At 63.7% G+C, this 25,454-nt stretch overlaps 3 protein-coding genes across 7 annotated transcripts in view; 1 reads left to right on the top strand and 2 right to left on the bottom strand.

The window, feature by feature from the left end:
• Window positions 1–6,725: 6,725 nt before the first annotated feature.
• Window positions 6,726–11,050, top strand: CALML6 (calmodulin like 6). 2 transcript variants are annotated; one of them, XM_003949274.6, is made up of 6 exons: window positions 6,726–8,929; window positions 9,307–9,357; window positions 10,063–10,237; window positions 10,374–10,518; window positions 10,607–10,707; window positions 10,780–11,050. In XM_003949274.6, the coding sequence occupies exons 1-6, from the start codon at window positions 8,903–8,905 to the stop codon at window positions 10,824–10,826; spliced, it is 546 nt and encodes a 181-aa protein (XP_003949323.1). In that variant the 5' UTR covers window positions 6,726–8,902; the 3' UTR covers window positions 10,827–11,050. The 2 variants fall into 2 exon arrangements, with proteins under 2 accessions (XP_003949323.1, XP_016807938.1); XM_016952449.4 differs by lacking the exon at window positions 9,307–9,357.
• A 303-nt stretch (window positions 11,051–11,353) lies between these two features.
• On the bottom strand, window positions 11,354–13,043 carry TMEM52 (transmembrane protein 52). 3 transcript variants are annotated; one of them, XM_016952457.2, is made up of 5 exons: window positions 12,937–13,040; window positions 12,800–12,843; window positions 12,648–12,689; window positions 12,008–12,186; window positions 11,354–11,917 (listed from the first exon to the last, which is right to left on the bottom strand). In XM_016952457.2, the coding sequence occupies exons 1-5, from the start codon at window positions 13,000–13,002 to the stop codon at window positions 11,637–11,639; spliced, it is 612 nt and encodes a 203-aa protein (XP_016807946.1). In that variant the 5' UTR covers window positions 13,003–13,040; the 3' UTR covers window positions 11,354–11,636. The 3 variants fall into 3 exon arrangements, with proteins under 3 accessions (XP_016807946.1, XP_063662210.1, XP_024211604.1); XM_063806140.1 differs by having other exon boundaries at window positions 11,501–11,917; window positions 12,648–12,707; XM_024355836.3 differs by having other exon boundaries at window positions 11,501–11,917; window positions 12,800–13,043.
• A 2,654-nt stretch (window positions 13,044–15,697) lies between these two features.
• The window catches only part of CFAP74 (cilia and flagella associated protein 74), an 88,853-nt gene continuing 79,096 nt past the window's right edge, over window positions 15,698–25,454 (bottom strand). The window contains exons 27-39 of one of the 2 annotated variants that reach the window (XM_024355833.3): window positions 23,784–23,882; window positions 21,877–22,016; window positions 21,162–21,296; window positions 20,920–21,029; window positions 20,725–20,780; window positions 20,496–20,615; window positions 20,052–20,207; window positions 18,385–18,514; window positions 17,518–17,672; window positions 17,110–17,242; window positions 16,728–16,888; window positions 16,332–16,466; window positions 15,698–16,131 (exon numbers count right to left, since the gene is read on the bottom strand). In XM_024355833.3, coding sequence (XP_024211601.2) covers window positions 16,030–16,131; window positions 16,332–16,466; window positions 16,728–16,888; window positions 17,110–17,242; window positions 17,518–17,672; window positions 18,385–18,514; window positions 20,052–20,207; window positions 20,496–20,615; window positions 20,725–20,780; window positions 20,920–21,029; window positions 21,162–21,296; window positions 21,877–22,016; window positions 23,784–23,882 — 1,632 coding nt within the window. In that variant the 3' untranslated portion in view covers window positions 15,698–16,029. The remainder of the gene's footprint in view (window positions 16,132–16,331; window positions 16,467–16,727; window positions 16,889–17,109; window positions 17,243–17,517; window positions 17,673–18,384; window positions 18,515–20,051; window positions 20,208–20,495; window positions 20,616–20,724; window positions 20,781–20,919; window positions 21,030–21,161; window positions 21,297–21,876; window positions 22,017–23,783; window positions 23,883–25,454) is intronic. The other variant, XM_024355834.3, reaches the window with a different exon arrangement.

Here is a 25,454-nt window from a genome sequence, read left to right as displayed (position 1 = left end):
ACAGTGGGGGAGTCGAGGCTGACACCTGGGTGTTTTAAGCAACTGGGCAGCAGAGCTGTTACAGCAGAGGTGGGAGAGCATGGGCTGCTTTTTGGACCTTTTTAGCATGAGATGCTTCTAAATGTTTGGGTGGAGCAGCAGGCATGGGGAGGGTGTCTCAGGGGCCTGCAGAGCCACAGGCTGGCAGGGCACACGGTGGGGACATGTGTAGCTGAGGACTGTCCTGGAGCTGCCAATATCCCTGCAGGAGGGACTCCTGGGAGTGCTGGCCTGGGCGTGGGGAAGATGGGCAGTGTCCACCCAGGCCAGCTTGGCCAGCCCTTGGGAGTGGCTGAAGCTCTCTGGGGGTAGGCGTGAGAGGCAGGCCTGCCCCTCTCAGACTGGGTGTTGCCCCCAGGCCTAGGCTCCACTAGTTCCCATCTTCAAGGCTTGGAGATAACAGGCCTTGGCCTCAGGGAGTCCAGAATATACAATGTCAGCCCAGCCCATCAGGGCAGTGGAGTCCCTGGGACTCATGACTGGGACCCAAGTGCAGCCCCAACATCTTCTGAAGTGGAGGCAGGCACCACAGCACATGCCCTGGGGCAGGAGGGGGCAGCTGTGGCCCTTCAGCAGGGCCATCCAGGCCCAGGGCTCCATGCAGAACCCCCAGGGTCTCAGCCCCTTGACTCCTAGGCAGGACTCACCCCAAAGCCACAGCCTTCTCCTGGGACTGCCCTTGGGGCCTGAGGCTGTTTGTCTAGAATGCTGTCCTGAGGCTCCAGCATGCTCCAGCGTGTGTCTCCTGGGAGCTGATGCAAGGTTTGCTTGGAGGAGGCAATAAGGGGTGGGGTACGGCGTAGGGACCAGTGAGGTCCTGGAGGGGGCACAGACCAAGGTGGTGGTCTGGGAGGCCTGAGGGCATGGGGGCTGCCCAGGGGTGGAAGAGGACCCCAAGCAGCAGGGATTTGGGTGGAACCAGGAGTCCTCAAGCAGGGGTGCTGCCCCTCCTGGGGAGGCTGGGCCTGCAGGTGCTGGGTGTTTTGGAAACCAGCAGGTGTGGCCAGGCACGTGGCCCCTGGAGCCTGTGGCTGACGCACGTCTGAGACTGGCTGGGCGCTGCTGCACGCCTCCTGGAGCTCTGCCCAGGCTTGCCCTGGGGTCCCCTGGGGGTAGGCCCAGCCTGTCCACCAGACTTTTTTTTGTTTTTTGAGACGGAGTCTCGCCCTGTCGCCCAGGCTGGAGTGCAGTGGCGCGATCTCGGCTCACTCCAAGCTCCGTCTCCCGGGTTCACACCATTCTCCCGCCTCAGCCTCCCGAGTAGCTGGGACTGCAGGTGCCCGCCACTATGCCCGGCTAATTTTTTTGTATTTTTAGTAGAGACGGGGTTTCACCATTCACAGGATGGTCTCGATGTCCTGACCTCATGATCCACCCACCTTGGCCTCCCAAAGTGCTGGGATTACAGGCGTGAGCCACCGCACCCGGCCTTTTTTTTTGAGATGGTCTCCCTGTGTTGCTCAGGCTAGAGTGCAGTGGCGAGCGCGACATGGGCTCACTGCAACCTCGCCTCTCAATCACCAAAGCAATTCTCCTTCCTCAGTCTCCCAAGTTACTGGGATTACAGGCATGTGCCACCACGCCCGGCTAATTTTTGTATTTTTTTGTAGAGTTGTGGGTGGGGAGTTCGCCATGTTGGCCAGGCTGGTCTTAAACTCCTGACCTCAAGTGATCCGCCTGCCTCTGCCTCCCAAAATGTTGGGATTACAAGTGTGAGCTACCTAGGACCCGGCCCCCATCATACTTCTAAGGGTCTGTCTCTCCTGCCCTTCGGCCTCTCCAGCAGCCCCTGGGGACCAGGGGGTCAGGCCTTGATTGGGCACCGAGCTGGGACCTCTGGGAGTGACCATGGGGAGGAAGCCCCCCATCCCTGCAGAGGGTGGCAGGAGTGAGGGGCTGAGTCAACCTGACTCCTGGGGCCCTGCTGAGGCCAGATCCATGCCCGCCCGAGCCCAGGGCCTGCCTGTCTCAGGCTGGGTGTTGCCCCCAGGCCCGGACTCCGGGAGTCCCCATCTGCGGTCCCCTCTGGGAGCTGGAAGGAGGCGGGACAGGACGGCTGCGGGGGTGCAGGGGCTCCTGGGCCACCGGGCGCGCTGGGGCACGCGCTGCAGGGAGGATCTGGGGCTCCAGGTACGTTTGGACAACATGACCCAGCTGCTGTCACATTCGAACGAGGCTGAGGAGGACGCGGACGGAGGAGCCCCGGAACCTGGCTGCCACTGCGCCCCGAGGTGGAGCAGGGAGTCGGGCCGAGCCCTCCGCGGCGCGGGCGGCTGCTGGCGAGGGGCCTCTCGGGAGCCGCGGTCGGGGCACCCTGAGGGGCCGCAGCCGGCGCCTCCGTTCGTTCCCGGCGACGGTGGGAGTCCGGAAGGGAAACTCACAGGGCCGTGTGTGACCGAGGACGGAGGGCGGCGCGGACGGCGCCGTGTTCGCAGTGCTCGAAATCCCCACGACCGGCCTCGGACGGCGACCCCGGCCGGCCCAGCTCCCACTCCAAGCGGGGTGACGCCAGACGCCCAGGCCCCGGGACCGCCCCGACTCCGCGCGGCCTGCGAGCGCCGTCTGGTGGGAAAGCCCGGAGCTTCCGACGCGGGGCGGAGCTTCCGACGCGGGGCGGAGCTTCCGACGCGGGGCGGAGCTTCCGACGCGGGGCGGAGCTTCCGACGCGGGGCGGAGCTTCCGACGCGGGGCGGAGCTTCCGACGCGGGGCGGAGCTTCCGACGCGGGGCGGAGCTTCCGACGCGGGGCGGAGCTTCCGACGCGGGGCGGAGCTTCCAGGTGGGGCGGGGCCGAGACAGGGTGGGGCGGGCGTCAAGGCGGGCCGTGGTGGGGGGGAAGTGACGGGGCGTGGCCGGATGACGGGGCGGGGCCGGGTGATCCGGGCTCCCCCGCTTTTCCCCGCCGCCTCTAGGACGCACAGCGGTGGCGAGCACAGGCTCCCACAGGCTGTGCCACGTGAACGTCAAGCAAGAAGCGAGAAACGGCCGCGCGCGGTGGCTCACGCCTGTAATCCCAGCACTTTGGGAGGCCGAGGCGGGCGGATCACCTGAGGTCAGGAGTTGGAGACCAGCCTGGCCAACATGGTGAAACCCCGTCTCTACCGAAAGTACAAAAATTAGCCGGGCGTGGTGGCGGGCGCCTGTAATCCCAGCTACTCGGGAGGCTGAGGCAGGAGAATCGCTTGAACTCGGGAGGCGGAGGTTGCCGTGAGCTGAGATCGCGCCACTGCACTCCAGCCTGGGCGACAGAGCAAGACTCTGTCTCGGAAAAAAAAAAAAAAAAAAAGGGCGAGAAGCCTCTAGTGCAGCGCTAGGCCCCACCTCAGGGCGCGGTGGGCTTCGCTCCTCCTTCCCCACTTCGCAGAGGGAAGCTGAGGCACAGCCCGGCTTTATGGAACCCAGCTGAGGACTGCGGATGGCGGGAGAAGCCCTGGCACCGCCCCCGCTGCTGGTCCGGGGCTGCTGGCAGCTCTGCGCGCTGGTCCCGGAAGGCTTTGTTCCAAGACGAGCCTGCATTTCCCAAAATAATCCATGGTTTTTAGGGCTGGTAACCTGCAGCCCCTCCGCCGGCCTGCCCTTTCTCAGAAACAACCACTTTCAACTCTTTGAGCTCTTTCCTCTGTTTTGTTTGTTTGTTTTTGTTTGTTTTATTGTTGTTTGTTTTTGAGACAGGGTCTGGCTCTGTCACCCAGGTCGGAGTCCAGTGGCACAATCCCAGTTCACTGCAGCCTCAACCTCCCTGGCTCAAGCGATCCTCTCACCTCAGGCTCTTGAGCAGCTGGGACCACTGACCACTCCCGGCTGATTTTTTTTTGTAATTTTGTAGGGACAGGGTTTCACTATGTTGCCCAGGCTGGTCTCAGACTCCTGGCTCAAGCCATCTTCCCACGTCAGCCTCCCACAGTGCTGGGATTATATGTGACAGCCACCACGCCTGGCCCTGAATGTACTTTTATAATGTGGCTTTCTGCTTTCTATTTATGCTTCTTTCTCCCCTCCTGTGTTCTGTTCGATTTATTACATTTTCGTCATTATTTTTTCCTCCGCAGGTGTGGAGGTTACACAAGCAGTTTCAGTCATTTTAGTGGCCACCTTAGAGGTTTCACGTTGCGTTTTAGGCCCAGGGCATTGTCTCTAGCTATCTCCTGTGCGGTGCTGGGAGTGCAGGGCCCTGTGGCTCACATCCCCTCGTCCTTGTGGGGTCTGCGGGTCTGGAGTTCGGGCTTCACTTTGTTTTTTCACCCTTGTCCAGGCCGGGCTCCCGTAAGCAGATACTGAGACGAGGACTCAAAGGGACAGTTTTTTTGGGGGAATTCCAGGAAGCCACCGTGGGGCAGCTGGAGGTGATGAGGGTGGGAAGGGGCCAGCCCAGGGCTGAGCAGGTGACACTGTGTGCAAGGGGCCATGGCTCCGGTGTTCGCCCCATCACTGTTGCTTGCCCTGGGCTCTGCTGAGGAGGCCTCAGGCAGAAGCTGCACAAGGAAGGGAACGGCAGGAGAAGCCGGGAGCCGTGAAGTCCTTTTCCTACCGAGCCCGTGCTCCAGGCCCAAGGGAGCCCTGTGGGTCCAGACCCCGTAGATGCCGCAGCAGCACCGGTTCCACTCGACCGCAGCAAGGTTCCGGCTGCAGCTCCACCCTCAGAGCCAACCTCATGCTACCAGGGCAGGTGGGGCTCGGGGGAACCAGTGTTGCCTCTGGTTTGGGTCCTTCCAGCATTGGGGGTGGGAGTGTCAGCTCTTCCTATGGAGTGGTGAGCAACCCTGCAGACGCGGAAGCTTCAGAGCAACCTGGGGATCAAACTCCAGGGGACACCCACCTGGATGTCCCCACCAGGGCCCTGCCGGCTCTGATTTAAGTCCTGGACTTGGGCCTCCGAATCGCTGCCCTCCCACTGCAGAGTGGAGAGCAGAGATGCTGCCTGAACCACAGAGGGCCCCCGACGCTCACACTTGGGCTCACCCCTGGCTTTCAAGTGCCCCTTTCTCTCCTACCATTTGTAGCCTTGATTGGTGGCAGTTACCTGGTCCATCCCTCTGCCCTTCCAACACACCACCAGTGAGTGTAACAGGTGACTGTGCAGGGGCGTGTGTCTTCGTCCCGCACTGGTGCCTGGTTGCAGCTTGGCAGCGGGGGGTCCACCACCAACATCCATCATGTCACAGCTGGGGCTCCCCAGAAGCTGACCCTGAGATGGAGTTTGGGATAGGAGCTCCCTGTTAGGGGTCAGCCCCTGTGACAGGAAGGGGGAAGCAGAACCAGACAGAAGGGGTCCTAGACCACCTGCAGGGACCATCAGAGTCCTGCCTGTGGACACAATGACCACCTTGTGTCATGTGGCTCAGGTGGGGTGGGTTTGCAGCTGAGGCTGCTGCCCTGGAGTGGGGTGGGGTCTCTCAGTGTCTTCTCACTGGAGACCCTCAGTGGCAGTGGTGATGTCTGCGGTGACCCTCTGTGGTAGAAGCAGGGGGATGTGTATATGTGTGTATGTCTGTTTATATACGTCTGTCATATACACAGACGAGAGACATTTTGAGGAATTGGCCCGTGTGATTGCACTGTAGGCAACGTCCAGGGAAGAGCTGATGTTGCAGTCGTCTGGAGGCAGAATTCCTTCTTCCTTGGGGGACCTCAGTCTTTTCTCTTAAGGTCCTCAACTAACTGGATGCGGCCCCCCCTACATTATGGAGGGTCATGTGCTTTACCCAAAGTCTACTGATTTAAATACTTTTTCTTTTTTTTTTTGAGGTGGAGTCTCGCTCTGTCTCTCAGGCTGGAGTGCAGTGGCACGATCTCAGCTCACTGCAAGCTCTGCCTCCTTGGGGTTCACGCCATTCTCCTGCCTCAGTCTCCCAAGTAGCTGGGACTACAGGCGTGCACCACCATGCCCAGCTAATTTTTTTATTTTTATTTTTAGTAGAGACGGCATTTCACCATGTTAGCCAGGATGGTCTCGATCTCCTGACCTTGTGATCTCCCTGCCTCGGTCCCCCAAAGTGCTGGGATTACAGGCATGAGCCACCATGCCCAGCCTACTGATTTAAATACTAATCACATCTATGAAACACCTTCATGCCCGCCCATATTCATTGCAGCAGCAGTTCCAACAGCCAAGAGGTGGGAGCACCTAAGTGTTCATCAGCAGATGGTGGATAAACCGAGTGTGGTCCATCCCGAGAATAACATTTTACTCAGCCTTAAAAAAGACGCCTATTCCAGGCCAAGTGCGGTGGCTCATGCCTGTAATCTCAGCACTTTGTGAGGCCCAGGTGGACGGATGACAAGGTAAGGAGATCGAGACGATCCTGGCTAACACGGTGAAACCCCGTCTCTAGTAAAAGTATAAAAAATTAGCCGGACTTGGTGGTGGGTGCCTGTAGTCCCAGCTACTCGGGGAGGCTGAGGCAAGAGAATTGCTTGACCTGGGAGGCAGAGGTTGCAGTGAGCTGAGATCGCGCCACTGCACTCCAGCCTGGAGATAGAGCGAGACTCTGCCTCAAAAAAAAAAAAAAAAGTCGAATTCTTTTTTTTTTTTTTGGAGATGGAGTCTCACTCTGTCACCCGGGCTGGGGTGCGGTGGCGCAATCTCGGCTCACTGCATCCTCCACCTCCCAGGTTCAAGCAATTCTCTGCCTCAGCCTCCTGAGTAGCTGGGATTACAGGCACCTGCCACCACGCCTGGCTAATTTTTTTATTTTTTAATTTTTTTAGTAGAAACAGGGTGTAACCATCTTGGCCAGGCTGGTCTTGAACTCCTGACCTTGTGATCCACCCACCTCGGCCTCCCAAAGTGCTGGGATTACAGGCGTGAGCCACCACACCCGGCCCCCGGAGTCGAATTCTTAAAAACAGAAAGTAGAATAGTGATTGCCATAGGCTGGGGGGTGGGGGGTGGTGGAAGAGGGCAGATGCTGTTTAATGGGTGCGGGGGTCCGTTTTGCAAGGTGAAAGGTTCTAGAGATCTGCTGCATAACTGGGTACGGCCATGAACACAACTGCACTTGCACCTGAACGTGGCTGAGGCAGCATTCTAATTGTTACAGGGTTTTTCTCTTTTTCTGTTTTCTTTTCTTTTCTTTTTTTTTTGAGATGGAGTCTCGCTCTGTTGCCCAGGCTGGAGTGCAGTGGCGCAATCTCGCCTCACTGCAAGGTCTGCCTCCTGGGTTCACGCCATTCTCCTGTCTCAGCCTCCGGAGAAGCTGGGACTACAGGCGTCTAACACCACGCCTGGCTAATTTTTTTGTATTTTTTTTTAGTACAGTCGGGGTTTCACTGTGTTAGCCAGGATGGTCTCGATCTCCTGACCTCGTGATCTGCCCGCCTCAGCCTCCCAACGTGCTGGGATTACAGGCGTGAGCCACCGTGCCCAGCCTCTTTTTCTGTTTTCTTATGGAGAATAGCCCTTCGGTGATCAGAAGAGACACAAGAAGGAAAATAAAGATTGGATGAGTCTCAGGTCCTAGAGATACAGGGTATGTCCAAAGGCCACACAGAGGCTGGTCAGCACGAGGAGAGAGGGTTAGGGGGCGAGGACCTGTTCTGCTGCTTGTACTGGGTCTTGGATATGGGTAGAAGCCTAGATGGAGAGGAGAGGGGTTGATGGTGGTTGTGGCCATGTTGCCCCTTCCTACGGGCGGGGCGGGGGGTGTGCCCTCTGCTTTAAGTTGGGCTCCAGGGGTCACAGCTTTGAGTTTCACTCGTAAGCCCATCAGGATGTCTGGAACCTTCAGGGCTGCGGCCCAGGAATGTCAAACGCTGGAAGCCTGGGAACGGAGGAGGCAGAGCCTGCTGTCCACTGGCTGTGAGAGTTGTTGGGGGGGGGACTTGTCCAGGGCCACGAGGCCAGTGCAGTTCTCTGTGTCTCTGTACCCAGCTGGCCTGTACCTGGAGACCCTGAGCCAGAACCCAGGATGGGCCCTGGCCTGGGTGCTGCGGCTCCCCCCATTCTATGCCCCTGGGGGAAGGTGCTCAGTGCGTGAATTGTTCCCTGCCCCAGCCCAGGGGAAAGCTGAGGCCAGGGAGCAGCCAGGATGAAGGTCAGGGCCTCCCTTGGCCCCACCAGACCTTGGCCCCACCAGACCCAGGGCCGCTTCCCTCCAGCCTCGGCTCCCGTTTGGCTGGAGGTGCCCTGGGCTGTTGGCCTGCCCTCGTCAGCGTCAATCTTGCAGTCTCAGCAGCTGGCCTGGGTTTCAGCGGGAGGCATCCTGTAGCTGCAGGTTTTCTGGCAGGCAGAGGGTTGGGCTGGCGGGGGACACTGAGTGCCCCACCTGCTCAGACTCTTCATGCCATCAAGGGGCCAGTCGGGGGGCAGGTGTGAGTGTGACCCTGAGGGCCCTGACCTGCCACTGCAATCCTCACACTCTTGCCTGGGTGGGGCAGGGAGGAGCTGGACCCTGGCTTTAGGAGTCTGGTGGGTAATTAGACCCAGACAGGGAGGGCTCAGTGCGGGTCTGAGGAGGGAACACACGTGTGCAGGCGTGTGCTCCACGGTGGCATGTTGATACTGACCAGCCTGGGCACCAGGCCCCCTCGGGAGCCAGCTTTGCTGTTCTGAGTGGAAGGGAGATCAGGTTTCCCTGAGAAACCCCAAAATAGCCCCCAACTGTGCCTGGCTTCCAGCGGGCAGCCCAGCCCCCAGGCCCTGTTTTGCTCCCTTTCCCCCTTCACCCCCAGCCCATGTCCTGCTGTCTCCTCCCTGAATGGTGGACCCTCAGCCCCTCCTGTACAAGGTGGTCAAGCGGTGCCTCATGCATTTGTTCATTCGACCTGTCCTGAGAGTTTGTGACATGCTGGCACGGGGCCAATGTTGAGTCCACCAGGATGGGAGGGTGGCCAGGCTCTGAGCCACTGAGCACCAGCTGGCCAGGATGGGTCTTCAACAAGAAATCTCACTGGTAAGTGATGACAGCATGGGACCAGGGTCCCATGAAGACCTGCTGGAGGGCCGCACCTCTGGGAAGGTAGACTTGGAGCTTGGTCCAGTGAAGAGGGAACAGCACGGGGAACAGCGTGTGTGAGGGTCCCGCCATGTCTCAGCCCTTTCCTGGCCCCTGCACTTAGCCTTCGGTGCCCATCTTCAGGGTCAGGGGAAGCCCAGGCCAAAGCGGGCCGGGAAGGGGCCCTGTGGATAAGGCCGAGAGCCTGTCCCAAAATAGGGCCGGCAGGATTTCCCACCCATAAAAGGCTCTTGGAATCTGGACCCCGGGGACCCCAGGCAGCCAGGCCCAGCTAAAACTCAGCTGCCACCACTGCCCCAGCACTCTGCCCACAGCAGCCCTGGTGCCACCACCCTGCAGAATCCTGTCAGACAACCACCGACATGGTAAGGCTGCTCTCTGTGCCCGATGGAGTCTCTGGTGGGCTGGCTGGGTAGGTTGAGCTGGAACCTGGAGGTGCAATGACCTGCCAGGGAGCCTGGACAGGAAGGGGCTGAGGTAGAAGAGGGGGCCAAGCCCTACTGCCACCAACACGGCCCTTGTTCCGGGGCCAGGGTGGAGCAGCCCTTTCTGGAAGCTGGCTCCCAGATGGGCAGCAGCAGTGGTGGCAGGCAGGTGTGGCCCGGTGCTGTACTCTCCCTCCGGAATGCCACACAGGCTGGAGCCCAGGGTTCTGCTTCCTGGGCTGTATCCCAATCCTGGGCTGGAAGCCTTTCCCGGGCCAGGGCTGGGCTCCTCCCCACCCTGCTCTCGGCTTCCTTCACCTGCCTCACCCGGTGTCCATTGCCAGGCTCCAGGGCCGCGGCCTGGCCCGCCTGGCCCTGCAGCTGCTGCTGTTCTCTCGCACGCTGGCTCCTGCCTGTCTGGCCCTTGCCCCTGTTAGCTGCCTGGCAGAGCCCTGCTGGCCCTGCAAACCCCTGGCATGTGACCCCTTGTCCTGGAAGCCTGCTCTCCACTGGGGGCCTCCTCTCTTACCACTCACCTTGAAAGGCTGCCAATGGAGGAATGGGTGCAGGGGGTACCTCTGACCCTTCCCTGGACACAGGGGCAGAAGGGGCTCCTGGTCAGGCCGGTGCGGGTGTCCCCTGCAGACAGAGTGCCTGTCGGCTGAGCAGATCAAGGAGTACAAGGGAGTCTTTGAGATGTTCGACGAAGAGGGCAACGGGGAGGTGAAGACGGGGGAGCTGGAGCGGCTCATGAGCCTGCTGGGCATCAACCCCACCAAGAGTGAGCTGGCCTCAATGGCCAAGGACGTGGACAGAGACAGTGAGCTCATGGCTGGAGTGGGGTGGGCAGCCTCGGGGGGGCCCTGGGTCAGGTCTCAGTGCCTATGGGGGGAAGAGGCAAAGCCCATGGGGAGTGCTGTGCCCCGTCCCTGGAGCCCCAGCTGTGCCCCTTGCAGACAAAGGGTTCTTCAACTGCGATGGTTTCCTGGCACTAATGGGAGTTTACCATGAGAAGGCCCAGAACCAGGAGAGCGAGCTGAGGGCGGCATTCCGTGTCTTCGACAAAGAGGGCAAGGGCTACATTGACTGGAACACACTCAAGTAGGGCCCGGGTGGGGGGTGGGTGGGGGGCGGGTGGTGGGCGGGCACGGGCAGGGCCGATGGAGTGGCTCAGCGCCAGGCCCCGTAGGTACGTGCTAATGAATGCAGGGGAGCCCCTCAACGAGGTGGAGGCGGAGCAGATGATGAAGGAGGCCGACAAGGATGGGGACGGGACCATCGACTATGAGGGTGAGTGGCCTGGAGCCCTGGGAGCCGTTGGCTGGGCCGGGGCAAGCTGCTGACCTGCCCCTCTGTTCCCAGAGTTTGTGGCCATGATGACGGGGGAGTCCTTCAAGCTGATCCAGTAGGTGCAGCTGCCGTAGCCGGGGGAGGCCTGCCCGGGAAGGCTGCTGCCCCTGCCCCCTGGCCCCCACTCCCCCGGCTCCGTGTAAAATAAATGTTCCAGCCCGACCTGTGTGTGCCTCACTGTCCCAGCCTGGGTTTGCCGCAGCCGGGGGAGGCCTGCCCGGGAAGGCTGCTGCCCCTGCCCCCTGGCCCCCACTCCCCCGGCTCCGTGTAAAATAAATGTTCCAGCCCGACCTGTGTGTGCCTCACTGTCCCAGCCTGGGTTGGGGGGCAACAGGCAAAGGCATGGGGCTGGAGAAGGAAAAGAGTTTTCCTGGCCCAGCCACAGAAACACAGCCCCAGTCATTTCTGCCATGACACCTGACACCACCCATTGCCCAGCTCAGGGCTAGGAATGCCAGCCTGAAAGCTGGACTGGGTACAGGCCGGGGACCACATGCTCGCCCTGCCTGCTTGCACTGGGGGTTGGCTGCCCGAGGGTTCCTCCCAGAGCCCTGGAGTCCCAGAGTCCTTCCCACATAGGCAGAGACCACTTAAATACAAACTTTATTCTCTCTCCAAGAAGATGCAGACGTCACAGGTGGCCCTGAGCTCCCACCCGAGGCTTAGGCCTCTTCCAGGCTGAGGGCCTGCTGGGGCTGGGCCAGGGGCTGAGGCTGAAAGCAGCAGCCTGCCTAGGGGGTGACGCCATGGGGCCGGTGTAACATGGCACCGAGGCTGGGGCCACAGCAATGTGTGGGATGGTGGGGTGGGCTGGGGCCCTTGGCTCCAAGCGTTCGTTCTCCAAGCTCTGGTCCGTTCTCCTGCCTCCTTCAAGGGGCACCAGGGCTACAAGGTGGTAGTTGAGTATTGGGGCCTGACTCCTGGGGCACTGGAGTGGTCTCTAGGCCCGAGGCCCCAAGGAGAGGACTGGGTTTCTGGGAGAGTGCTGGTCCTTCCTCTCTGGGCTTGGCCATCTTGACAGCTTCATCGTAGGAGGGTGGAGGCTCCGGGGTGTACAGGCTGTAGGCAGGAGGAGCCATGGAGTCCAGGTCCAGCTCCCCAAAGGGCAGGGGCAACCGCATGCCCAGTGGGTACTGCACGGAGCTGTAGGCTGCAGGGAACCAGAGTGGGTTCGTGGAGGCGGGCTTGGCATTTACCCCCGCCATCTCCACCCCCAACTGGCGGGCACCTAGGCACTCACAGGTCACAGTGCTGTGTACAGGGCTGTCGCTGTCCATAGGGATGACTGCCACGTCGCAGGGCTGCCGTGCTGGTGGCAGATGTGGCTGGGCCTGTGCCTGCTTCCGGAGGCAGCAGAACCGGACACAACCAGCTGTGACACCACACAGCAGAAGCAGGAGGACCGCCAGCAGGATGAGCCTAGGAGAGCAAGGCTCTACCACTGGACTGACCCTCGGCCACCGGGCACCTGCACCCTGGGGAATGTCGTGGCACAACCACCGAAGACAGGTTAACAGGATAAAAAGCAGACAATGTCTCTCCATGTCGGAGACCGCCGTGGCCAGAGCCTGGCCTCGGGCTGCTGGGCCTGCCCTGGCTGTCTCTCCCGGGCTGGCCAGGGGTGGCCTTGGGCTCACTCCCAGCACTCGCTGTCCTCAGCGACTGCCCCACTGCTGAGCGGGATCGTAGGGGACTCCCGCGGAAGCCAGGCGGGAGAGGTGGGAGGGAAGGTCCTGCTTGCTCGAGGTCAGTTCCCGCCAGCGGCCGGGACTGGACGACAGCGGAGGCGGCCTGGTGAGGTAAGGGCCTGGCGGGCCTGGCCCCGGTGACCCCCGCCCCAGAATCGTCGGACGCACGGCTCCGCCGCGGCCTCCACTTACCCCACGTGCCACAGGCTGCTCCAGCGGGCCTGGGGCGGGCACCTGTGGGGACGGCGGCACCTGGAGCAGGCGGGGCATGGGACGGCCGACCTCGCCGCCCGTGCCTCCCCATAGGGCGGGGCCAGGCCCCGGCTCCCTCCCCCCCGACTTACTGGTCCGAGGGGTCGCAGCTGCCGTCCGCGAAGCCCAGCGCCACCTGTGGGGACAAGGGTGAGCCCGGGAGAGGCGTGGTCCGAGCACGGACCCGCCCCGCGGTGGCCGAACCGAGAGAGAACGCCGCCCGACCCACCTGCGGCAGCGGAAGGAGCGGCAGCAGCAGCCGGAGTCCGCCGGCGGCCAGCGGACCCCGGGCCATGCTCTGCGGAGGTTGGAGCAAAGCCCGGCGGCGCGGCTTTACGGGGCCCCGCCCACCACAGGACACACCCACCACATGACACGCCCACAGAACGCCCGCTCAGAGTAAACCCCGCCCACCGGGCCCCGCTGGCCGCAGGCCCCGCCCACAGGCGCACACGCCTACTGGACGCCCCACGCAGGGTAAACCCCGCCCTCCGGGCACCGCCCAGAGCAAACCGCGTTCGTCGCAAGCCTCGCCCACAGGACGCCTCACGCAGCATCAACCCCGCCCACTGGGCCCCGCCCAGTGCAAGCCTCGTTCGCCGCAGGCCCCGCCCACAGGAGCCCTCGCCCACGAGACGCCCCCATTCGCTGGGCCTCCACTCAATGCAAACCCCGCCCACTGGCCCCATGCCCAACGTAAGCCTCGCCCACCATACCCTGCTCAGCGCAATCCCCTCCCACTGGGCCACGCCCAACGTGTTCAGAGGGCTTGTCCGCCGCAAGCCCTACCCCGCAGCTCCACCTGGCCCAGACTCGTGAGGCGACGGTGGGTCTCGTCCTCAGCCCGGGCACGGCGCCTTAACCTCGGCCGAGCGCGGCCTGCTCTGCCGCTGGTCTGGGCGCGGCCCGGGGACCCTCGGGAGCTGGCCTGGAAAGTCGTGGGTGCCTTGGGTGTGGTCCCTCGGGTCCAGTCTCGCAGGCGGGCTCCAGGTGGACTGTAGGGTAACGCCACCAAGATGCTGGGCATCCCGAACTTGGTGTTTGGACACTTGATTGTGGACCTGCGCTGCAGGCGCTGTCTGGGGGCTGGCCCAGGGGGCTGGAGCCTGGCCCTGGCTCTGGGCTGTTGAGGCGCTGGGTGCAGACCACTTTCCCAAAGCACTTGGCCTTGGGGGCCATGCCCCACCTGGGGAATGTGACCTCCATTCCCGAGGGCCACAGGGAGCCCAGCGCCCTTCCCTCAGCCTGCAATGTCTGCTGCTCCCTGTGCAGGGGCAGGCCGGGGGCCATTTCTTCTAGGGGGACCCCAGACCCTTATCCCTCTGCCACCAGGCCAGGGGCCCTGTTAGGCTCTTGGTGCCCTCTGCTCTCCGTGGGACCAGCAGCACACCGTCTGTCTGGTGGTCAGGCTAAGGGAGGTGGTCAGCACAGCAAGGGGCAGGGTCCATCTTACTGCAGGAGGGGCACGCACCCCTTGCTCAGAACTGTTCCACATGTGGGCGCTGCTCAGTGTCCCCCACCCCTACAACAAGGGCAGTGACCCTGGAGGGCAGGGCCTCCTCTGCGTGGCTCTTCTGCCCATACCTGCCCCTTCACTGCATCACTCCTTCCACTGTTGGGCTCTGCCTGAAGTTGCCTTTCACCTCCCAAGGCCTGTGCCACGGTCCTCAAGGGCCCTTCCTGCCTGCCCAGCTCCCCCAGCCCCTGGCCCTTCTTCCTGCCACGTTGACTGCACTGGTCGTGGAGGCCCAGCACGGGAGTGGGAATGGGAGTGCATGTGCACAGCACAGCCTGAGGCCACAGCCCCGAGTTCCGGAAGGTGTGGGCACGGCCCCCACGCGGGAGCTGGGCGGGCCTCGCCACTCAGTACCAGAGGCCTGCCAGCAGGAGAGTCGGGTCAGGGTTTAGAAGAGAGGGGCCTATTCAGGAAACATTGCCATCTGGTAGCACCTCCTCCTGCGGCCGGGGCCTGGCCTGGACCTGGCGGAACCTGCCTTCCCCTCCCATCTGGTGTGGCGCAAGCTTGAGCCATGGTGGGTCGGCCGCAGGAAGGGCAGCAAGGGACCCATTGGACAGAAATCCTGCAAAACGCCACTGCGGGGTCAATGTCACTGGCTTGAAGTTTGGGGCAATGGCAAGTTCCTAGGCACTGTGGGCCCTGGGGGGCTGGGGGTGAGGGCAGGCAGCTCAAGACCGGCGTCCCTGAGGCCTGTGCCCAGGAAAGCTCCCAGAAGCACCATCTGCTCCCCCGACCCGGCCAGGGAAGGCTGCGTACAGTCTGCCGGTGGCTGCTGGTTGGGGTGGCACAGTGGGTGTGCTGCACTGTGACAGGAGGGCCAGGCTGGGTGGGCTCTGTGGGGACAGTGTCTAACAAGCCAGACTCCAGAGGGCAGGGTTGGGGTGCAGGCACCACTCTGAGCTTCAGGAGCATCTCACGGGCTGCGAGGGGTCTTCTCTGTTGAAGGGTGGGTCAGAGCCCAGAAAGCCGAGCCCAGACTTATCTCAGACAAATAGAGACTTCAGTGCAGGAGCTGGGCCTCACCTGGCCCCTGCTGGGCGGAGGGGAGGGCATGAGTAGGCTGGGGGGTCCCCACCGTCTGCTCACCTTTGCTTGGGGTCATCCGGGGTCCTGGAACTTGGGAAAAGTCTGGAGGTTCCCGGGGCCTGCCCTGGGCTTTGCAGCCCTGCCCTCCCCACCACCCAGGCCCCTCGGTTCTGGGTCAGCCTCAGCTCTAGCTGTACCCCGGCCCTCTGGGCTGCCTGCTGCTGCTCAGGGCGCCAGGCTTGGGGGCTCTCCTTGAATTTGGGTCAGGGTGGCCTCCCCACAGGTGTCCTGCAGGATGGCCCCACTCTAGGAGGCCCTTGCCAGGCAAAGTGGGTTTCATGGCTGTGACGGGAGGGGCTGCTTCCCCAGGGCTCTGTCCCCACCTCCCATTCTGTGCTCACCCCAGGGAATAACCTGCTGTCACCCACACTGCAGGCTGCACGTGTTGGCCTACAAAAAATTTATTGACAGGCTGTGGAGGGCTCTCCTGGGGGCTGGGGGCTCTGAGGGGGTCTGGCTAGGATGGCTGCGGGCTGGCCTGGCCTTCTCGCTGCTTCTGAGTCTGGGGTCTCAGGAGGGGTGCTCTTGGATGTCCCTGGGCTTGCGGGGTCCAGGGCAGCAGGAAGTGGCCGTGGCGCCATGTGGAGGGCGGCCTATTGGAATCTGCCTGGCAGAGGATGGCCAGGTCCCAGGCTCTAGGGTAGTATGACCTGGCCCTCAGCCTGGGGAGGGCTTTGAGCGTGGGCAGGAGGGCCCGAGGGTGCTCTATGCAGAGGCTTAGGGGCCGGTCAACACCTGGGCTACAAAGATGACCTTGTAGGTCTCCTTCACATCCCCCCTTAGCTGCAGCAGGGCCGACACCATGAGTGGGTGGTCTGGCTGGAACAGGAGGGGAGGGGAGAAGAGGCCTTCAGCCAGTGGGCACCCAGAGGAGATCTGCTGTCTTCCCACTGCCCTGCCCACCTGACTCCCCTGGGTCCTCCACGGCCACCTCCTCCCCTGGGACTGGGCAGGGGTGTCAGCCCACCCAGCTTTTGGCGTTCCCAGGGCTCCCTGGCCTGGAGCCCAAAGGCACCTACATCAAAGTCCGCAGGTGGCACCCAGGAGATGCTGATGGTCTTCGTCTGGCCGCGCTCCACGGAGCCCCTGGAGGGCTCAATGGAGAAACCCTTGTGCTGCAGGGATGCGACGCTGTCTATGCTGAACTCAACGGTCTGTGGGGTATGGGGCTCCTGTAGGCTGGCGACCAGGCACCACTCCCAGAAGCAGTGGGACTAGGGGTGAGGGTGCCCAGCTCCACTCACCCTCCCAGCTCTGACCAGGCTGCCCACCCCACAGCTGCCACAGGAAGTCCGAGAAAAGCCCGGCTGTCGGGACAAGCCCAGTGAGGGGCAAGGCCAGGAGGGTCAGGGCTGCCCAGGGCAGGGGAGGCCGAGGGGGCTGCCTGGTGTCCCCAGGGGCAGTGCTGTGGGCACCTTCTTTGGAGATGGCTGGGTGGTCCGGATACAGCCCACCTGCAGCTCTCGGGTGGCAGGTGGGGCTGGCGTGTCTGTGTCAAACTGGATGTAGTCCAGGGTCACCAGGATGGGCCTCAGCTCCTCAGCTTCTGGAGAGAGAGGGCCTGGCCGGGAGCTGGCTGGAGGGGTGTGGCCAGGGGAGCTGTTCAGGGTCAGACTGAGGCATGGGGTGAGGCTGCAGCTGGACTCCTGAACTCTGGGTAGCAGTGGCTGTCCTGCTTGGCTCTGGGGTAGAAGACTGGGAATCCCTGCCCTGCTCCGCTGGGTCTCGGGGCCCCCATCCACGGGACAGGGGCACTGGGAGGCCCCGTGTCTGTTCCCTCCCTGGGGAGGGGCTCACCCTCTCTGTGCCTGGGGTCAAATACAGGGATCGCTGTCAGAGACTCCACGGGCACGTCCAGGGGGTCGCCGCCCTCCATGAACATCATGTGCTGACAGGCGGCACCCTTCAGCAGGATCTGGTGGGAGATTTTCTGGGGACAAGAAGTGGAGTGGCCTTGTCCCCGAAGCTCGGCGGCAGGGGTCCTGCTGGTGAGAGCTGGGCTGGCTCAGGGAAGGAAGCAGGGACGGCCTGGGGGCCCCGTGGGGCCCTGGACTCTGGTCTTTCCACTGACGGCCCTCAGTGTGGTGCTGAGTCCCCCAGCCATGGTACCCTCAGGGCCTCCAAAGTGGAGCAGTGCAGCCAAAGGCAAGGCCCTGCGTGGGGCCAGGGCCAGGCCGGGCTGAGCTTGCAGAGCCAGAGCCGCACCTTTTCAAAGAGCACCACCTGGAGCCTGTCGGAGAAGTAGAGGCTCTCATGGTCGGGGCTGAAGGTGACAGTGAAGTCTTGTGCCTTCCCGGGGTCCATGACGCCCTTGACGGGGGCCACGCCGAACACGCTCTGACCGTTGAGATTCTGCGTCCCTGCGGGTAGGGTGGGGTGCAGTTTGGCCTTCTCCACCTGCAATCACTGTCTGCCCTCCAAGCCTTGCTGCATAGAGCTCTGCACCCTGCCCGCCCCCTGCAGAGCCCCTGTCCTGCCCGGTCCCCCCAGTGGCCTTGCGCCCCCAACTCCTCCCATGGATCCAAGCGCCCACCCCCCCATCTCACCAACCGCCCCCTCCAGCTCACTGCCCACCCCCCCAGCTCACCGCCCAGCCCCCCCACCTCACCAACTGCCCCCCACCCAGCTCACCGCCCGCGCCCGCCAGCTCACCGACCACCCCCCCAGCTCACAGCCCACCGCCCCATCTCACCAGCTGCCCCCTCCCTGGCACACCGCCCACCCCCCCATCTCACCAACCGCCCCCTCCAGCTCACTGCCCACCCCCCCACCTCACCAACTGCCCCCCACACAGCTCACCGCCCGCGCCCGCCAGCTCACCGACCACCCCCCAGCTCATAGCCCACCCCCCCATCTCACCGCCCAGCCCCCCCATCTCACCAGCTGCCCCCTCCCCGGCACACCGCCCACCCCCCCATCTCACCAACCACCCCCCTCCAGCTCACCACCCGCCCCTGCCAGTTCACCGCCCGCAGCCCATCTCATTGCCCAGCCCCCCATCTCACCAACTGTCCCCCTCCAGGCCACTGCCTACTCCCCCAGCTCACCGCCCACCCCCCACCCCCCGCTCACCGACCACCTCCGTCCTCTGGGAGGGCGAGCTGAGAAACTGCGGCAGCTGCTGCTGGCCCCGGCCCCGGGTGCTGGAGAGGCTGTCCAGGTGCATGGAGAACTTGATGGGGAGCAGAGAGTTGTTCTGCAGCTGCAGAGAGCAGGCCGCGGTCACTGCCCGCCAGCCCCTGCCTGGCCGCCCCCTTCCTGTCGTCGGTGCCCAGGACTTGGCTGCTGCTATGAGGCCACACCCAGGTGGGGACCCGGGTGGCCTGATGACGCCAGCACACATGGCGGTTTATTGAGCTGTGTGCCAACATCCCTTCTTCCAGCCTCTCATCGGCCTTTGCTAGGCTGGGGCTCGGCTTCCCTGCCTAGGGTGCGTGGACAGCTCTGGGGTGTCACCTGTCCTCCAGGGCGCCTGAGTCTCACTCAGGCCCAGCTTAGCTGAACCCATGTCCCCACCTGTGTCCTCCCTGCCCTCACCCCCTCTCCTTAGAGCACCCTTTCCCCATGCAACGCCCGTCTCGGGCTCTGCCTCCAGCACCCGCCCTGAGCCAGGCGGAGAAGCAGGTGTCCCTCCCGGACCCACGCTCGTGCGAAGGCATGAGGGCACACGCTGGTGTGAAGGCATGAGGGCACGCAGGGCAGGGCGAAGGCATGAGGGCACATGGGGCAGCGTGAAGGCATGAGGGCACACGCTGGTGCGAAGGCATGAGGGCACACGCTGGTGCGAAGGCATGAGGGCACACGCTGGTGTGAAGGCATGAGGGCACACGCTGGTGCGAAGGCATGAGGGCACATGGGGCAGCGTGAAGGCATGAGGGCACACGCTGGTGTGAAGGCATGAGGGCACGCAGGGCAGGGCGAAGGCATGAGGGCACATGGGGCAGCGTGAAGGCATGAGGGCACACGCTGGTGTGAAGGCATGAGGTCACACGCTGGTGTGAAGGCATGAGGGCACACAGGGCAGTGCGAAGGCATGAGGGCACACAGGGCAGTGCGAGGCATGAGGGCACACGCTGGTGTGAAGGCATGAGGGCACGCAGGGCAGGGCGAAGGCATGAGGGCACATGGGGCAGCGTGAAGGCATGAGGGCACACGCTGGTGTGAAGGCATGAGGGCACGCAGGGCAGGGCGAAGGCATGAGGGCACATGGGGCAGCATGAAGGCATGAGGGCACACGCTGGTGTGAAGGCATGAGGGCACACGCTGGTGCAAAGGCATGAGGGCACACGCTGGTGTGAAGGCATGAGAGCACACAGGGCAGTGCGAGGCATGAGGGCACGCAGGGCAGTGCGGCTCACTGCAGAGGGCTGCAAACCCTTGCCCCCGGGTGGCTGAGCTGAGCTCCAAAGGAGTGAGTTCAAGCAGCAGGGCAGGGGGTGGGTGGTGGGTGGTGGGAGCTCTGTGCAGGGGCTGAGGAGGAGGGACAAAGAGCGCCAAGGAGGACAGGGAGGTGGGGAGGACTAGGGGACATCTGCAGCCTCCCCAGAAACAGGCCCCGGGTTCCCTGCAGGAGAGGGCGGCAGAGGCGGCAGCTGTGTAGAGGAGGGGTAGAGGGGGCCACCTGTGTCCCCACGGGCTCTCCGACCCACGGGTCACTTTTGACAGCTGGCCTGAGTCCTGCCTGGTGGAAACCCCTCCTGGGAGGCTGGAGCCAGCACCAGGGCCCACGTGTGCTTCACCTTGAAGCCTGAGGACACAGACTCTCCGGCAATCACATAGCCCATGTTGAGGACGCTGCCTTCAATGGAGCACGTGATCATGGATGCCACGCCAGTGCCCAGGAGGGTGAGGGTGAGCGTGCCTCTCTTGGTGATGATGTCCAGTGTTTCTTGAGCCTAAAGAGACCACATCGCTCAGCCAGGAACAGATGTCTGCTGGAGCCACGAGGGGAGCTCTGCCTCAGGGGCAGTGGGTTCTCAACGCTGGAGTTGAGACAGCGCTGGGGGGCTCTGTCAGCTCCGCTCACTTGGCGGCTGGTGTGAGGGCCTGGGGGCCAGGCTGCTTGCAGACCCAGGCTTAGTCCCAGGCCTGAGCACAGGTGATGCCCGCCCCGGCCAGCGCCTTTGTTCTGCAGTGTGGGGAGCCTTGGGCCGCAGTGTGGCCAGGGTGGGCCTGGGACTCACCAGGATGCTCTCGTGGGGAGAGAAGGAAAGCACCAGGACCTGGGTCCCACCCGCACGCAGCAGGCTGGAGTGGTTCAGCAGGACAAAGGGGCCGTTGGGGTTCAGCAGGGAGAAGTCCAGCTGAGGGTCCACGTCAAGGAGGGGATACAGGTGTCTGCAGGCTCTACCACGCCCTCCCCAGTCCCCACTCCCACCCCGCAGGCCGCCTGAGCTGGGTGGACAAGGACACGGCCAGATCCTCGGGAGAGACGTTCTGGATGGAGATCTTCTTGATACTGCGGTGCCCTGAAATGGGGCAGGGAGCGTCAGGCCCCAGCCCCAGGCCCCAGGGAGCGCCTCTGCCAGGGGTGGGCCGTGGGGCTGGGGGAGGCGTGGGTGTGCCTGGGCACCGGGGTGGAGGTGTGTGCGGGGCTTAGCGCCTCACCGACAGCGACGTCGCCGAAGTTAAAGATGGTCTTGCCTTTATGGGACGTCACCACAACAGATGGTGCCACCGTCGGGCACCACAGCTCCAGGTACAGGGTGTTGTGGGGGCTGGGATAGGAAGGGCATGCTGAGGGCAGGGTGGGCGGCCCCCTGCCCGCCCAGGCCCCAGAGTTGGGCAGTAGCAGAGGGACAGCGCGTTTGCGGCTGATCACACCCCGTTCTGGCCAGAGCACCCCGCACCTGAAGCTCAGGGGTTCTGACCCCTTCCTGTCTTTGATGTCGCCACTGGCAACAACACAGGGAACTACAAATGTGTCAAACTTCGCCTGGAACGCTCTGAGCAGGGTGGCTCGGGCGGCCTGGTACTCGTCGGAACTAGAAGGAAGTCAGAGGCTTGCGCTCCCGCCTTGCCCCCATCCACCATCGGCCCGGGCCGGACCCCTGCAGCTCTGCCTCAGGGTCCCAGGGTCCCAGGGTCCCAGGCTGTGGCTGTCCCAGTTGTGTCTGACAAACTGGCTTTTCCACCCTTCTCTGGCTCCTGTGGGGGTCTCATCACTCACTTTAGGTCCTCGTCAGCTGGTGGCTGGAGGCTAGGGGTTGGGGCAGGTGCCTTTGGCCCCTGGCTAGAGAGCCATGTTCCTTCCCGGGGCCACAGGCACCCATCAGAGCTTTCCCAGGGCTCATTCTGCACCCGGGGGGCTGGGTGGGGGGTGGTGGCTTTGCTCCCCACCCGTGGATTGAGGCTGTGTGCAGGGGTGTCAGGCCTGGGGAAATGGGGTGGGTAGGTCCCAGGAAGGCAGCACCTGGATCCAGCTGTGTCTGAAGGCATCAGTCCTTCCAGCCACATGGGTCATTCCGGGCAATCTGTAGGGAGGGGACTCTCCACAGGGGCCACAGTGGGTCCCACCAGAGGGGCCTGGAGGGAAGCAGGTGGGGCAGCCCCTCCTGGACCCACCTGGGCTTCAGCTCCCGCTTCCGCATCTCCAGGACGTGGGGGACAGAGACTTTGAACAGCTTGTCGCGGTTCTGTGCTCGAAGAACGGAGAATGACAGTCTATGCCGGTCCTTCCTCTGGGGGGCCATATCCTTTCGGAACTGTGGGGGGAGCGACTGGCTGTGGGACTGTGCAGGGCCCTAAACACAGCCAGCTGTGCCCCGTGGCTCCTCTGCGGCCAGTGCGGGAACCGCGGGAGCCGCAGTTGGGATTGAATGTGGGGACGCAAAAGCCGACGGGCGCCCGAGGAAGACAGTAGCCAGTGCGGAGGGGCACACAGACCCCCACAGAGCTGCTCACAGACTGTGGCGTCTGCTTCACCAGAGGATAAACTGAGGCACGAAGGAGTGAGGAGGCGGCCAGAACCGGGGTCCCCACCCTGGTGCCTTCCCCCATCTTCACCGCGGAAGGCCGAAGGCAAGTGCTGCCCCTTGCGTGCACGCCCAGGAGGAACCCAGGCCGGGAAAGGCAAACCCCTGGGAGGAAGCCAGGCCGGGAAAGGCAAACCCTTGGGAGGAAGCCAGGCCGGGAAGGGCAAACCCCTGGGAGGAAGCCAGGCCGGGAAGGGCAAACCCCTGGGAGGAAGCCAGGCCGGGAAGGGCAAACCCCTGGGAGGAACCCAGGCCGGGAAAGGCAAACCCCTGGGAGGAAGCCAGGCCGGGAAGGGCAAACCCCTGGGAGGAAGCCAGGCCGGGAAAGGCAAACCCTTGGGAGGAAGCCAGGCCGGGAAGGGCAAACCCCTGGGAGGAAGCCAGGCCGGGAAGGGCAAACCCCTGGGAGGAAGCCAGGCCGGGAAGGGCAAACCCCTGGGAGGAAGCCAGGCCGGGAAGGGCAAACCCCTGGGAGGAAGCCAGGCCGGGAAGGGCAAACCCCTGGGAGGAAGCCAGGCCGGGAAGGGCAAACCCCTGGGAGGAAGCCAGGCCGGGAAGGGCAAACCCCTGGGAGGAAGCCAGGCCGGGAAGGGCAAACCCCTGGGAGGAAGCCAGGCCGGGAAGGGCAAACCCCTGGGAGGAAGCCAGGCCGGGAAGGGCAAACCCCTGGGAGGAAGCCAGGCCGGGAAGGGCAAACCCCTGGGAGGAAGCCAGGCCGGGAAGGGCAAACCCCTGGGAGGAAGCCAGGCCGGGAAGGGCAAACCCCTGGGAGGAAGCCAGGCCGGGAAGGGCAAACCCCTGGGAGGAAGCCAGGCCGGGAAGGGCAAACCCCTGGGAGGAAGCCAGGCCGGGAAGGGCAAACCCCTGGGAGGAAGCCAGGCCGGGAAGGGCAAACCCCTGGGAGGAACCCAGGCCGGGAAGGGCAAACCCCTGGGAGGAAGCCAGGCCGGGAAGGGCAAACCCCTGGGAGGAAGCCAGGCCGGGAAGGGCAAACCCCTGGGAGGAAGCCAGGCCGGGAAGGGCAAACCCCTGGGAGGAAGCCAGGCCGGGAAGGGCAAACCCCTGGGAGGAAGCCAGGCCGGGAAGGGTGCATCTGGAGTGTGGCAGGAGCCTCGAGGCCACCTCCAGGGCCGGCACTTGTGGGGCAGATTCTGCAGGACACTCTGTGTTTCAGGTGCGCCTCCCGGGGCCTCCAGGTTGTTGGAGGGGCCCTTCATTGCATCCGCTGCACCCCTGGGTCACAGCCCCTACTGCCCCCACCTCCAGAGCCCACCCTTCCCTGCTCCCGCCTGGCAGTGCCTTCCAGAGAGAAGGGAGGGTCTTGGTGAGCAAGCTTTTTAACCTCAGATACAGCTCGACATGTGCATTGCTTGGGAAAGGTCTACCCTGTGCTCCCGGCACGCGGCTGGGGCCCCCCAGGACTCGAAGGCGGTGGAGTTTGTTCCTGCAACAGGGCCCTTCCCCGACCTACGCCCCTCCTTCCCGGGCCCCACGCACAGATTTGGTCTCCATTTCTTTGTTCAGGAGTGGGAGGGCTTCCTGGCGGATCAGCTTCTCGGGCAGCACTGGCCGGAAGGCCACCTGGACCAGGCACCTCTGAGGAGAGACCAGCGTGGGCACAGGGGCTGCCACTTCCCTCCACCCCCCCGGAGCCCCTGCGGGCACTCTACCATCCTCTGCCTGTGGACTCCCCTCAAGGTCACCTCCCCCTTGAGATTTCAGCCTGCGTGCCCCTTCAGGAAGCCCCTCCCTGACCTCTGTCCCCCAGGAAGCTGGGCGGGCTGCAGGCGTGAGCACCAAGCCCTCTGGCCATGCAGGGTGGGGGTCCCGTGATTGGAGGTGCTGAGAATAGAGTCCTGGACAGGCCGGGACTGGGTCCCCTGTCCACGGGGCAGCAGTGACAGCTGAGCCTGCCCTTTCCTTGAGTTTGATGGGCGAGTCCCACACCCTAACCTGGTCCCTGCACACACCAGCCTTTCCAAGGAGCTTCCATTTTGGAAATGGCTTCCCACAGAAGGGTCCCTCCATGACAGAGCCCACAGGCAGTGTGCAGTATGGGGTTGGGGGTGACATGGTGCGGGAGGGGGAGAGGGTGGGGGGAGGGGACAGGTCTGGGGAGGCAGGAGAGAGGGTGAGGGGAGGGAGGGGAGATGGTGAGGGGAGGGAGGGAGGGGAGAGGGTGGGGGAGGGAGGGGAGAGGGTAGGGGAGGGAGGGGAGAGGGTAGGGGAGGGAGGGGAAAGGGTAGGGGAGGGAGGGAGAGGAGGGAAGAAGGGAGGGGGGCAGGGAGGGGAGAGGAGAGAGGAGGGAGGGGAGCGGGTAGGGGAGGGAAGGAGGGGAAATGGTATGGGGGGGAGGGAAGGAGGGGAAATGGTATGGGAGGGAGGGAGGGGAGAGGGTAGGAGAGGGAGAGGAGGGGAAAGGGTAGGGGAGGGAAGGAAGGGAGAGGGTAGGGGAGGTAGGGAGGGAGGGGAGAGGGTAGGGGAGGGGAGAGGGTAGGGGAGGGGAGAGGGTAGGGGAGGGAAGGAGGGGAGAGGGTAGAGGAGAGAGGAGGGGAGAGGGTAGGGGAGGGAGGGAGAGGAGAGGGGAGGGAGGGAGGGGAGGAGGGGAGAGGGGAGGGAGGGAGGGGAGGAGGGGAGAGGGGAGGGAGGGAGGGAGAGGAGAGGGTAGGGAGGGAGGGGAGGAGGGGAGAGGGTAGGGAGGGAGAGGAGAGGGGAGGGAGGGAGGGGAGCAGGGGAGAGGGGAGGGAGGGAGGGGAGGAGGGGAGAGGGTAGGGAGGGAGGGAGAGGAGAGGGTAGGGAGGGAGGGGAGGAGGGGAGAGGGTAGGGAGGGAGAGGGGAGGGGAGCAGGGGAGAGGGGAGGGAGGGAGGGGAGGAGGGGAGAGGGGAGGGAGGGAGAGGAGAGGGGAGGGAGGGAGGGGAGGAGGGGAGAGGGTAGGCAGGGAGGGAGAGGAGGGGAGAGGGGAGGGGAGGGAAGGAGGGGAGAGGGTAGAGGAGGGAGGAGGGGAGAGGGGAGGGGAGGGAGGAAGAGGAGGGGAGAGGGTATGGAGGGAGGGAGAGGAGAGGAGAGGGAGGGAGGGGAGGAGGGGAGAGGGTAGGGAGGGAGGGAGAGGAGAGGGGAGGGAGGGAGGGGAGGAGGGGAGAGGGTAGGGAGGGAGGGGAGGAAGGGAG

Source organism: Pan troglodytes, chromosome 1 (genome assembly GCF_028858775.2).
Source record: "Pan troglodytes isolate AG18354 chromosome 1, NHGRI_mPanTro3-v2.0_pri, whole genome shotgun sequence".
Classification (NCBI taxonomy): domain Eukaryota; kingdom Metazoa; phylum Chordata; class Mammalia; order Primates; family Hominidae; genus Pan; species Pan troglodytes.
This window is presented reverse-complemented; position numbering and strand designations above follow the sequence as displayed.

Excerpts from the sequence above, each read along its gene's own strand:
- CALML6 (XM_003949274.6), top strand. The coding sequence starts at position 8,903 with ATGGGTCTTCAACAAGAAATCTCACTG. Across the intron at positions 9,358-10,062 it reads GTCAGACAACCACCGACATG|ACAGAGTGCCTGTCGGCTGA; the intron begins GTAAGGCTGCTC and ends TGTCCCCTGCAG. Across the intron at positions 10,519-10,606 it reads ATTGACTGGAACACACTCAA|GTACGTGCTAATGAATGCAG; the intron begins GTAGGGCCCGGG and ends CAGGCCCCGTAG.
- TMEM52 (XM_024355836.3), bottom strand. The coding sequence starts at position 13,002 with ATGGCCCGGGGTCCGCTGGCCGCCGGCGGACTCCGGCTGCTGCTGCCG. Across the intron at positions 12,690-12,799 it reads AGCTGCGACCCCTCGGACCA|GTGCCCGCCCCAGGCCCGCT; the intron begins GTAAGTCGGGGG and ends CCGTCCCCACAG. Across the intron at positions 12,187-12,647 it reads AGCAGCCTGTGGCACGTGGG|GCTCATCCTGCTGGCGGTCC; the intron begins GTAAGTGGAGGC and ends TTGCTCTCCTAG.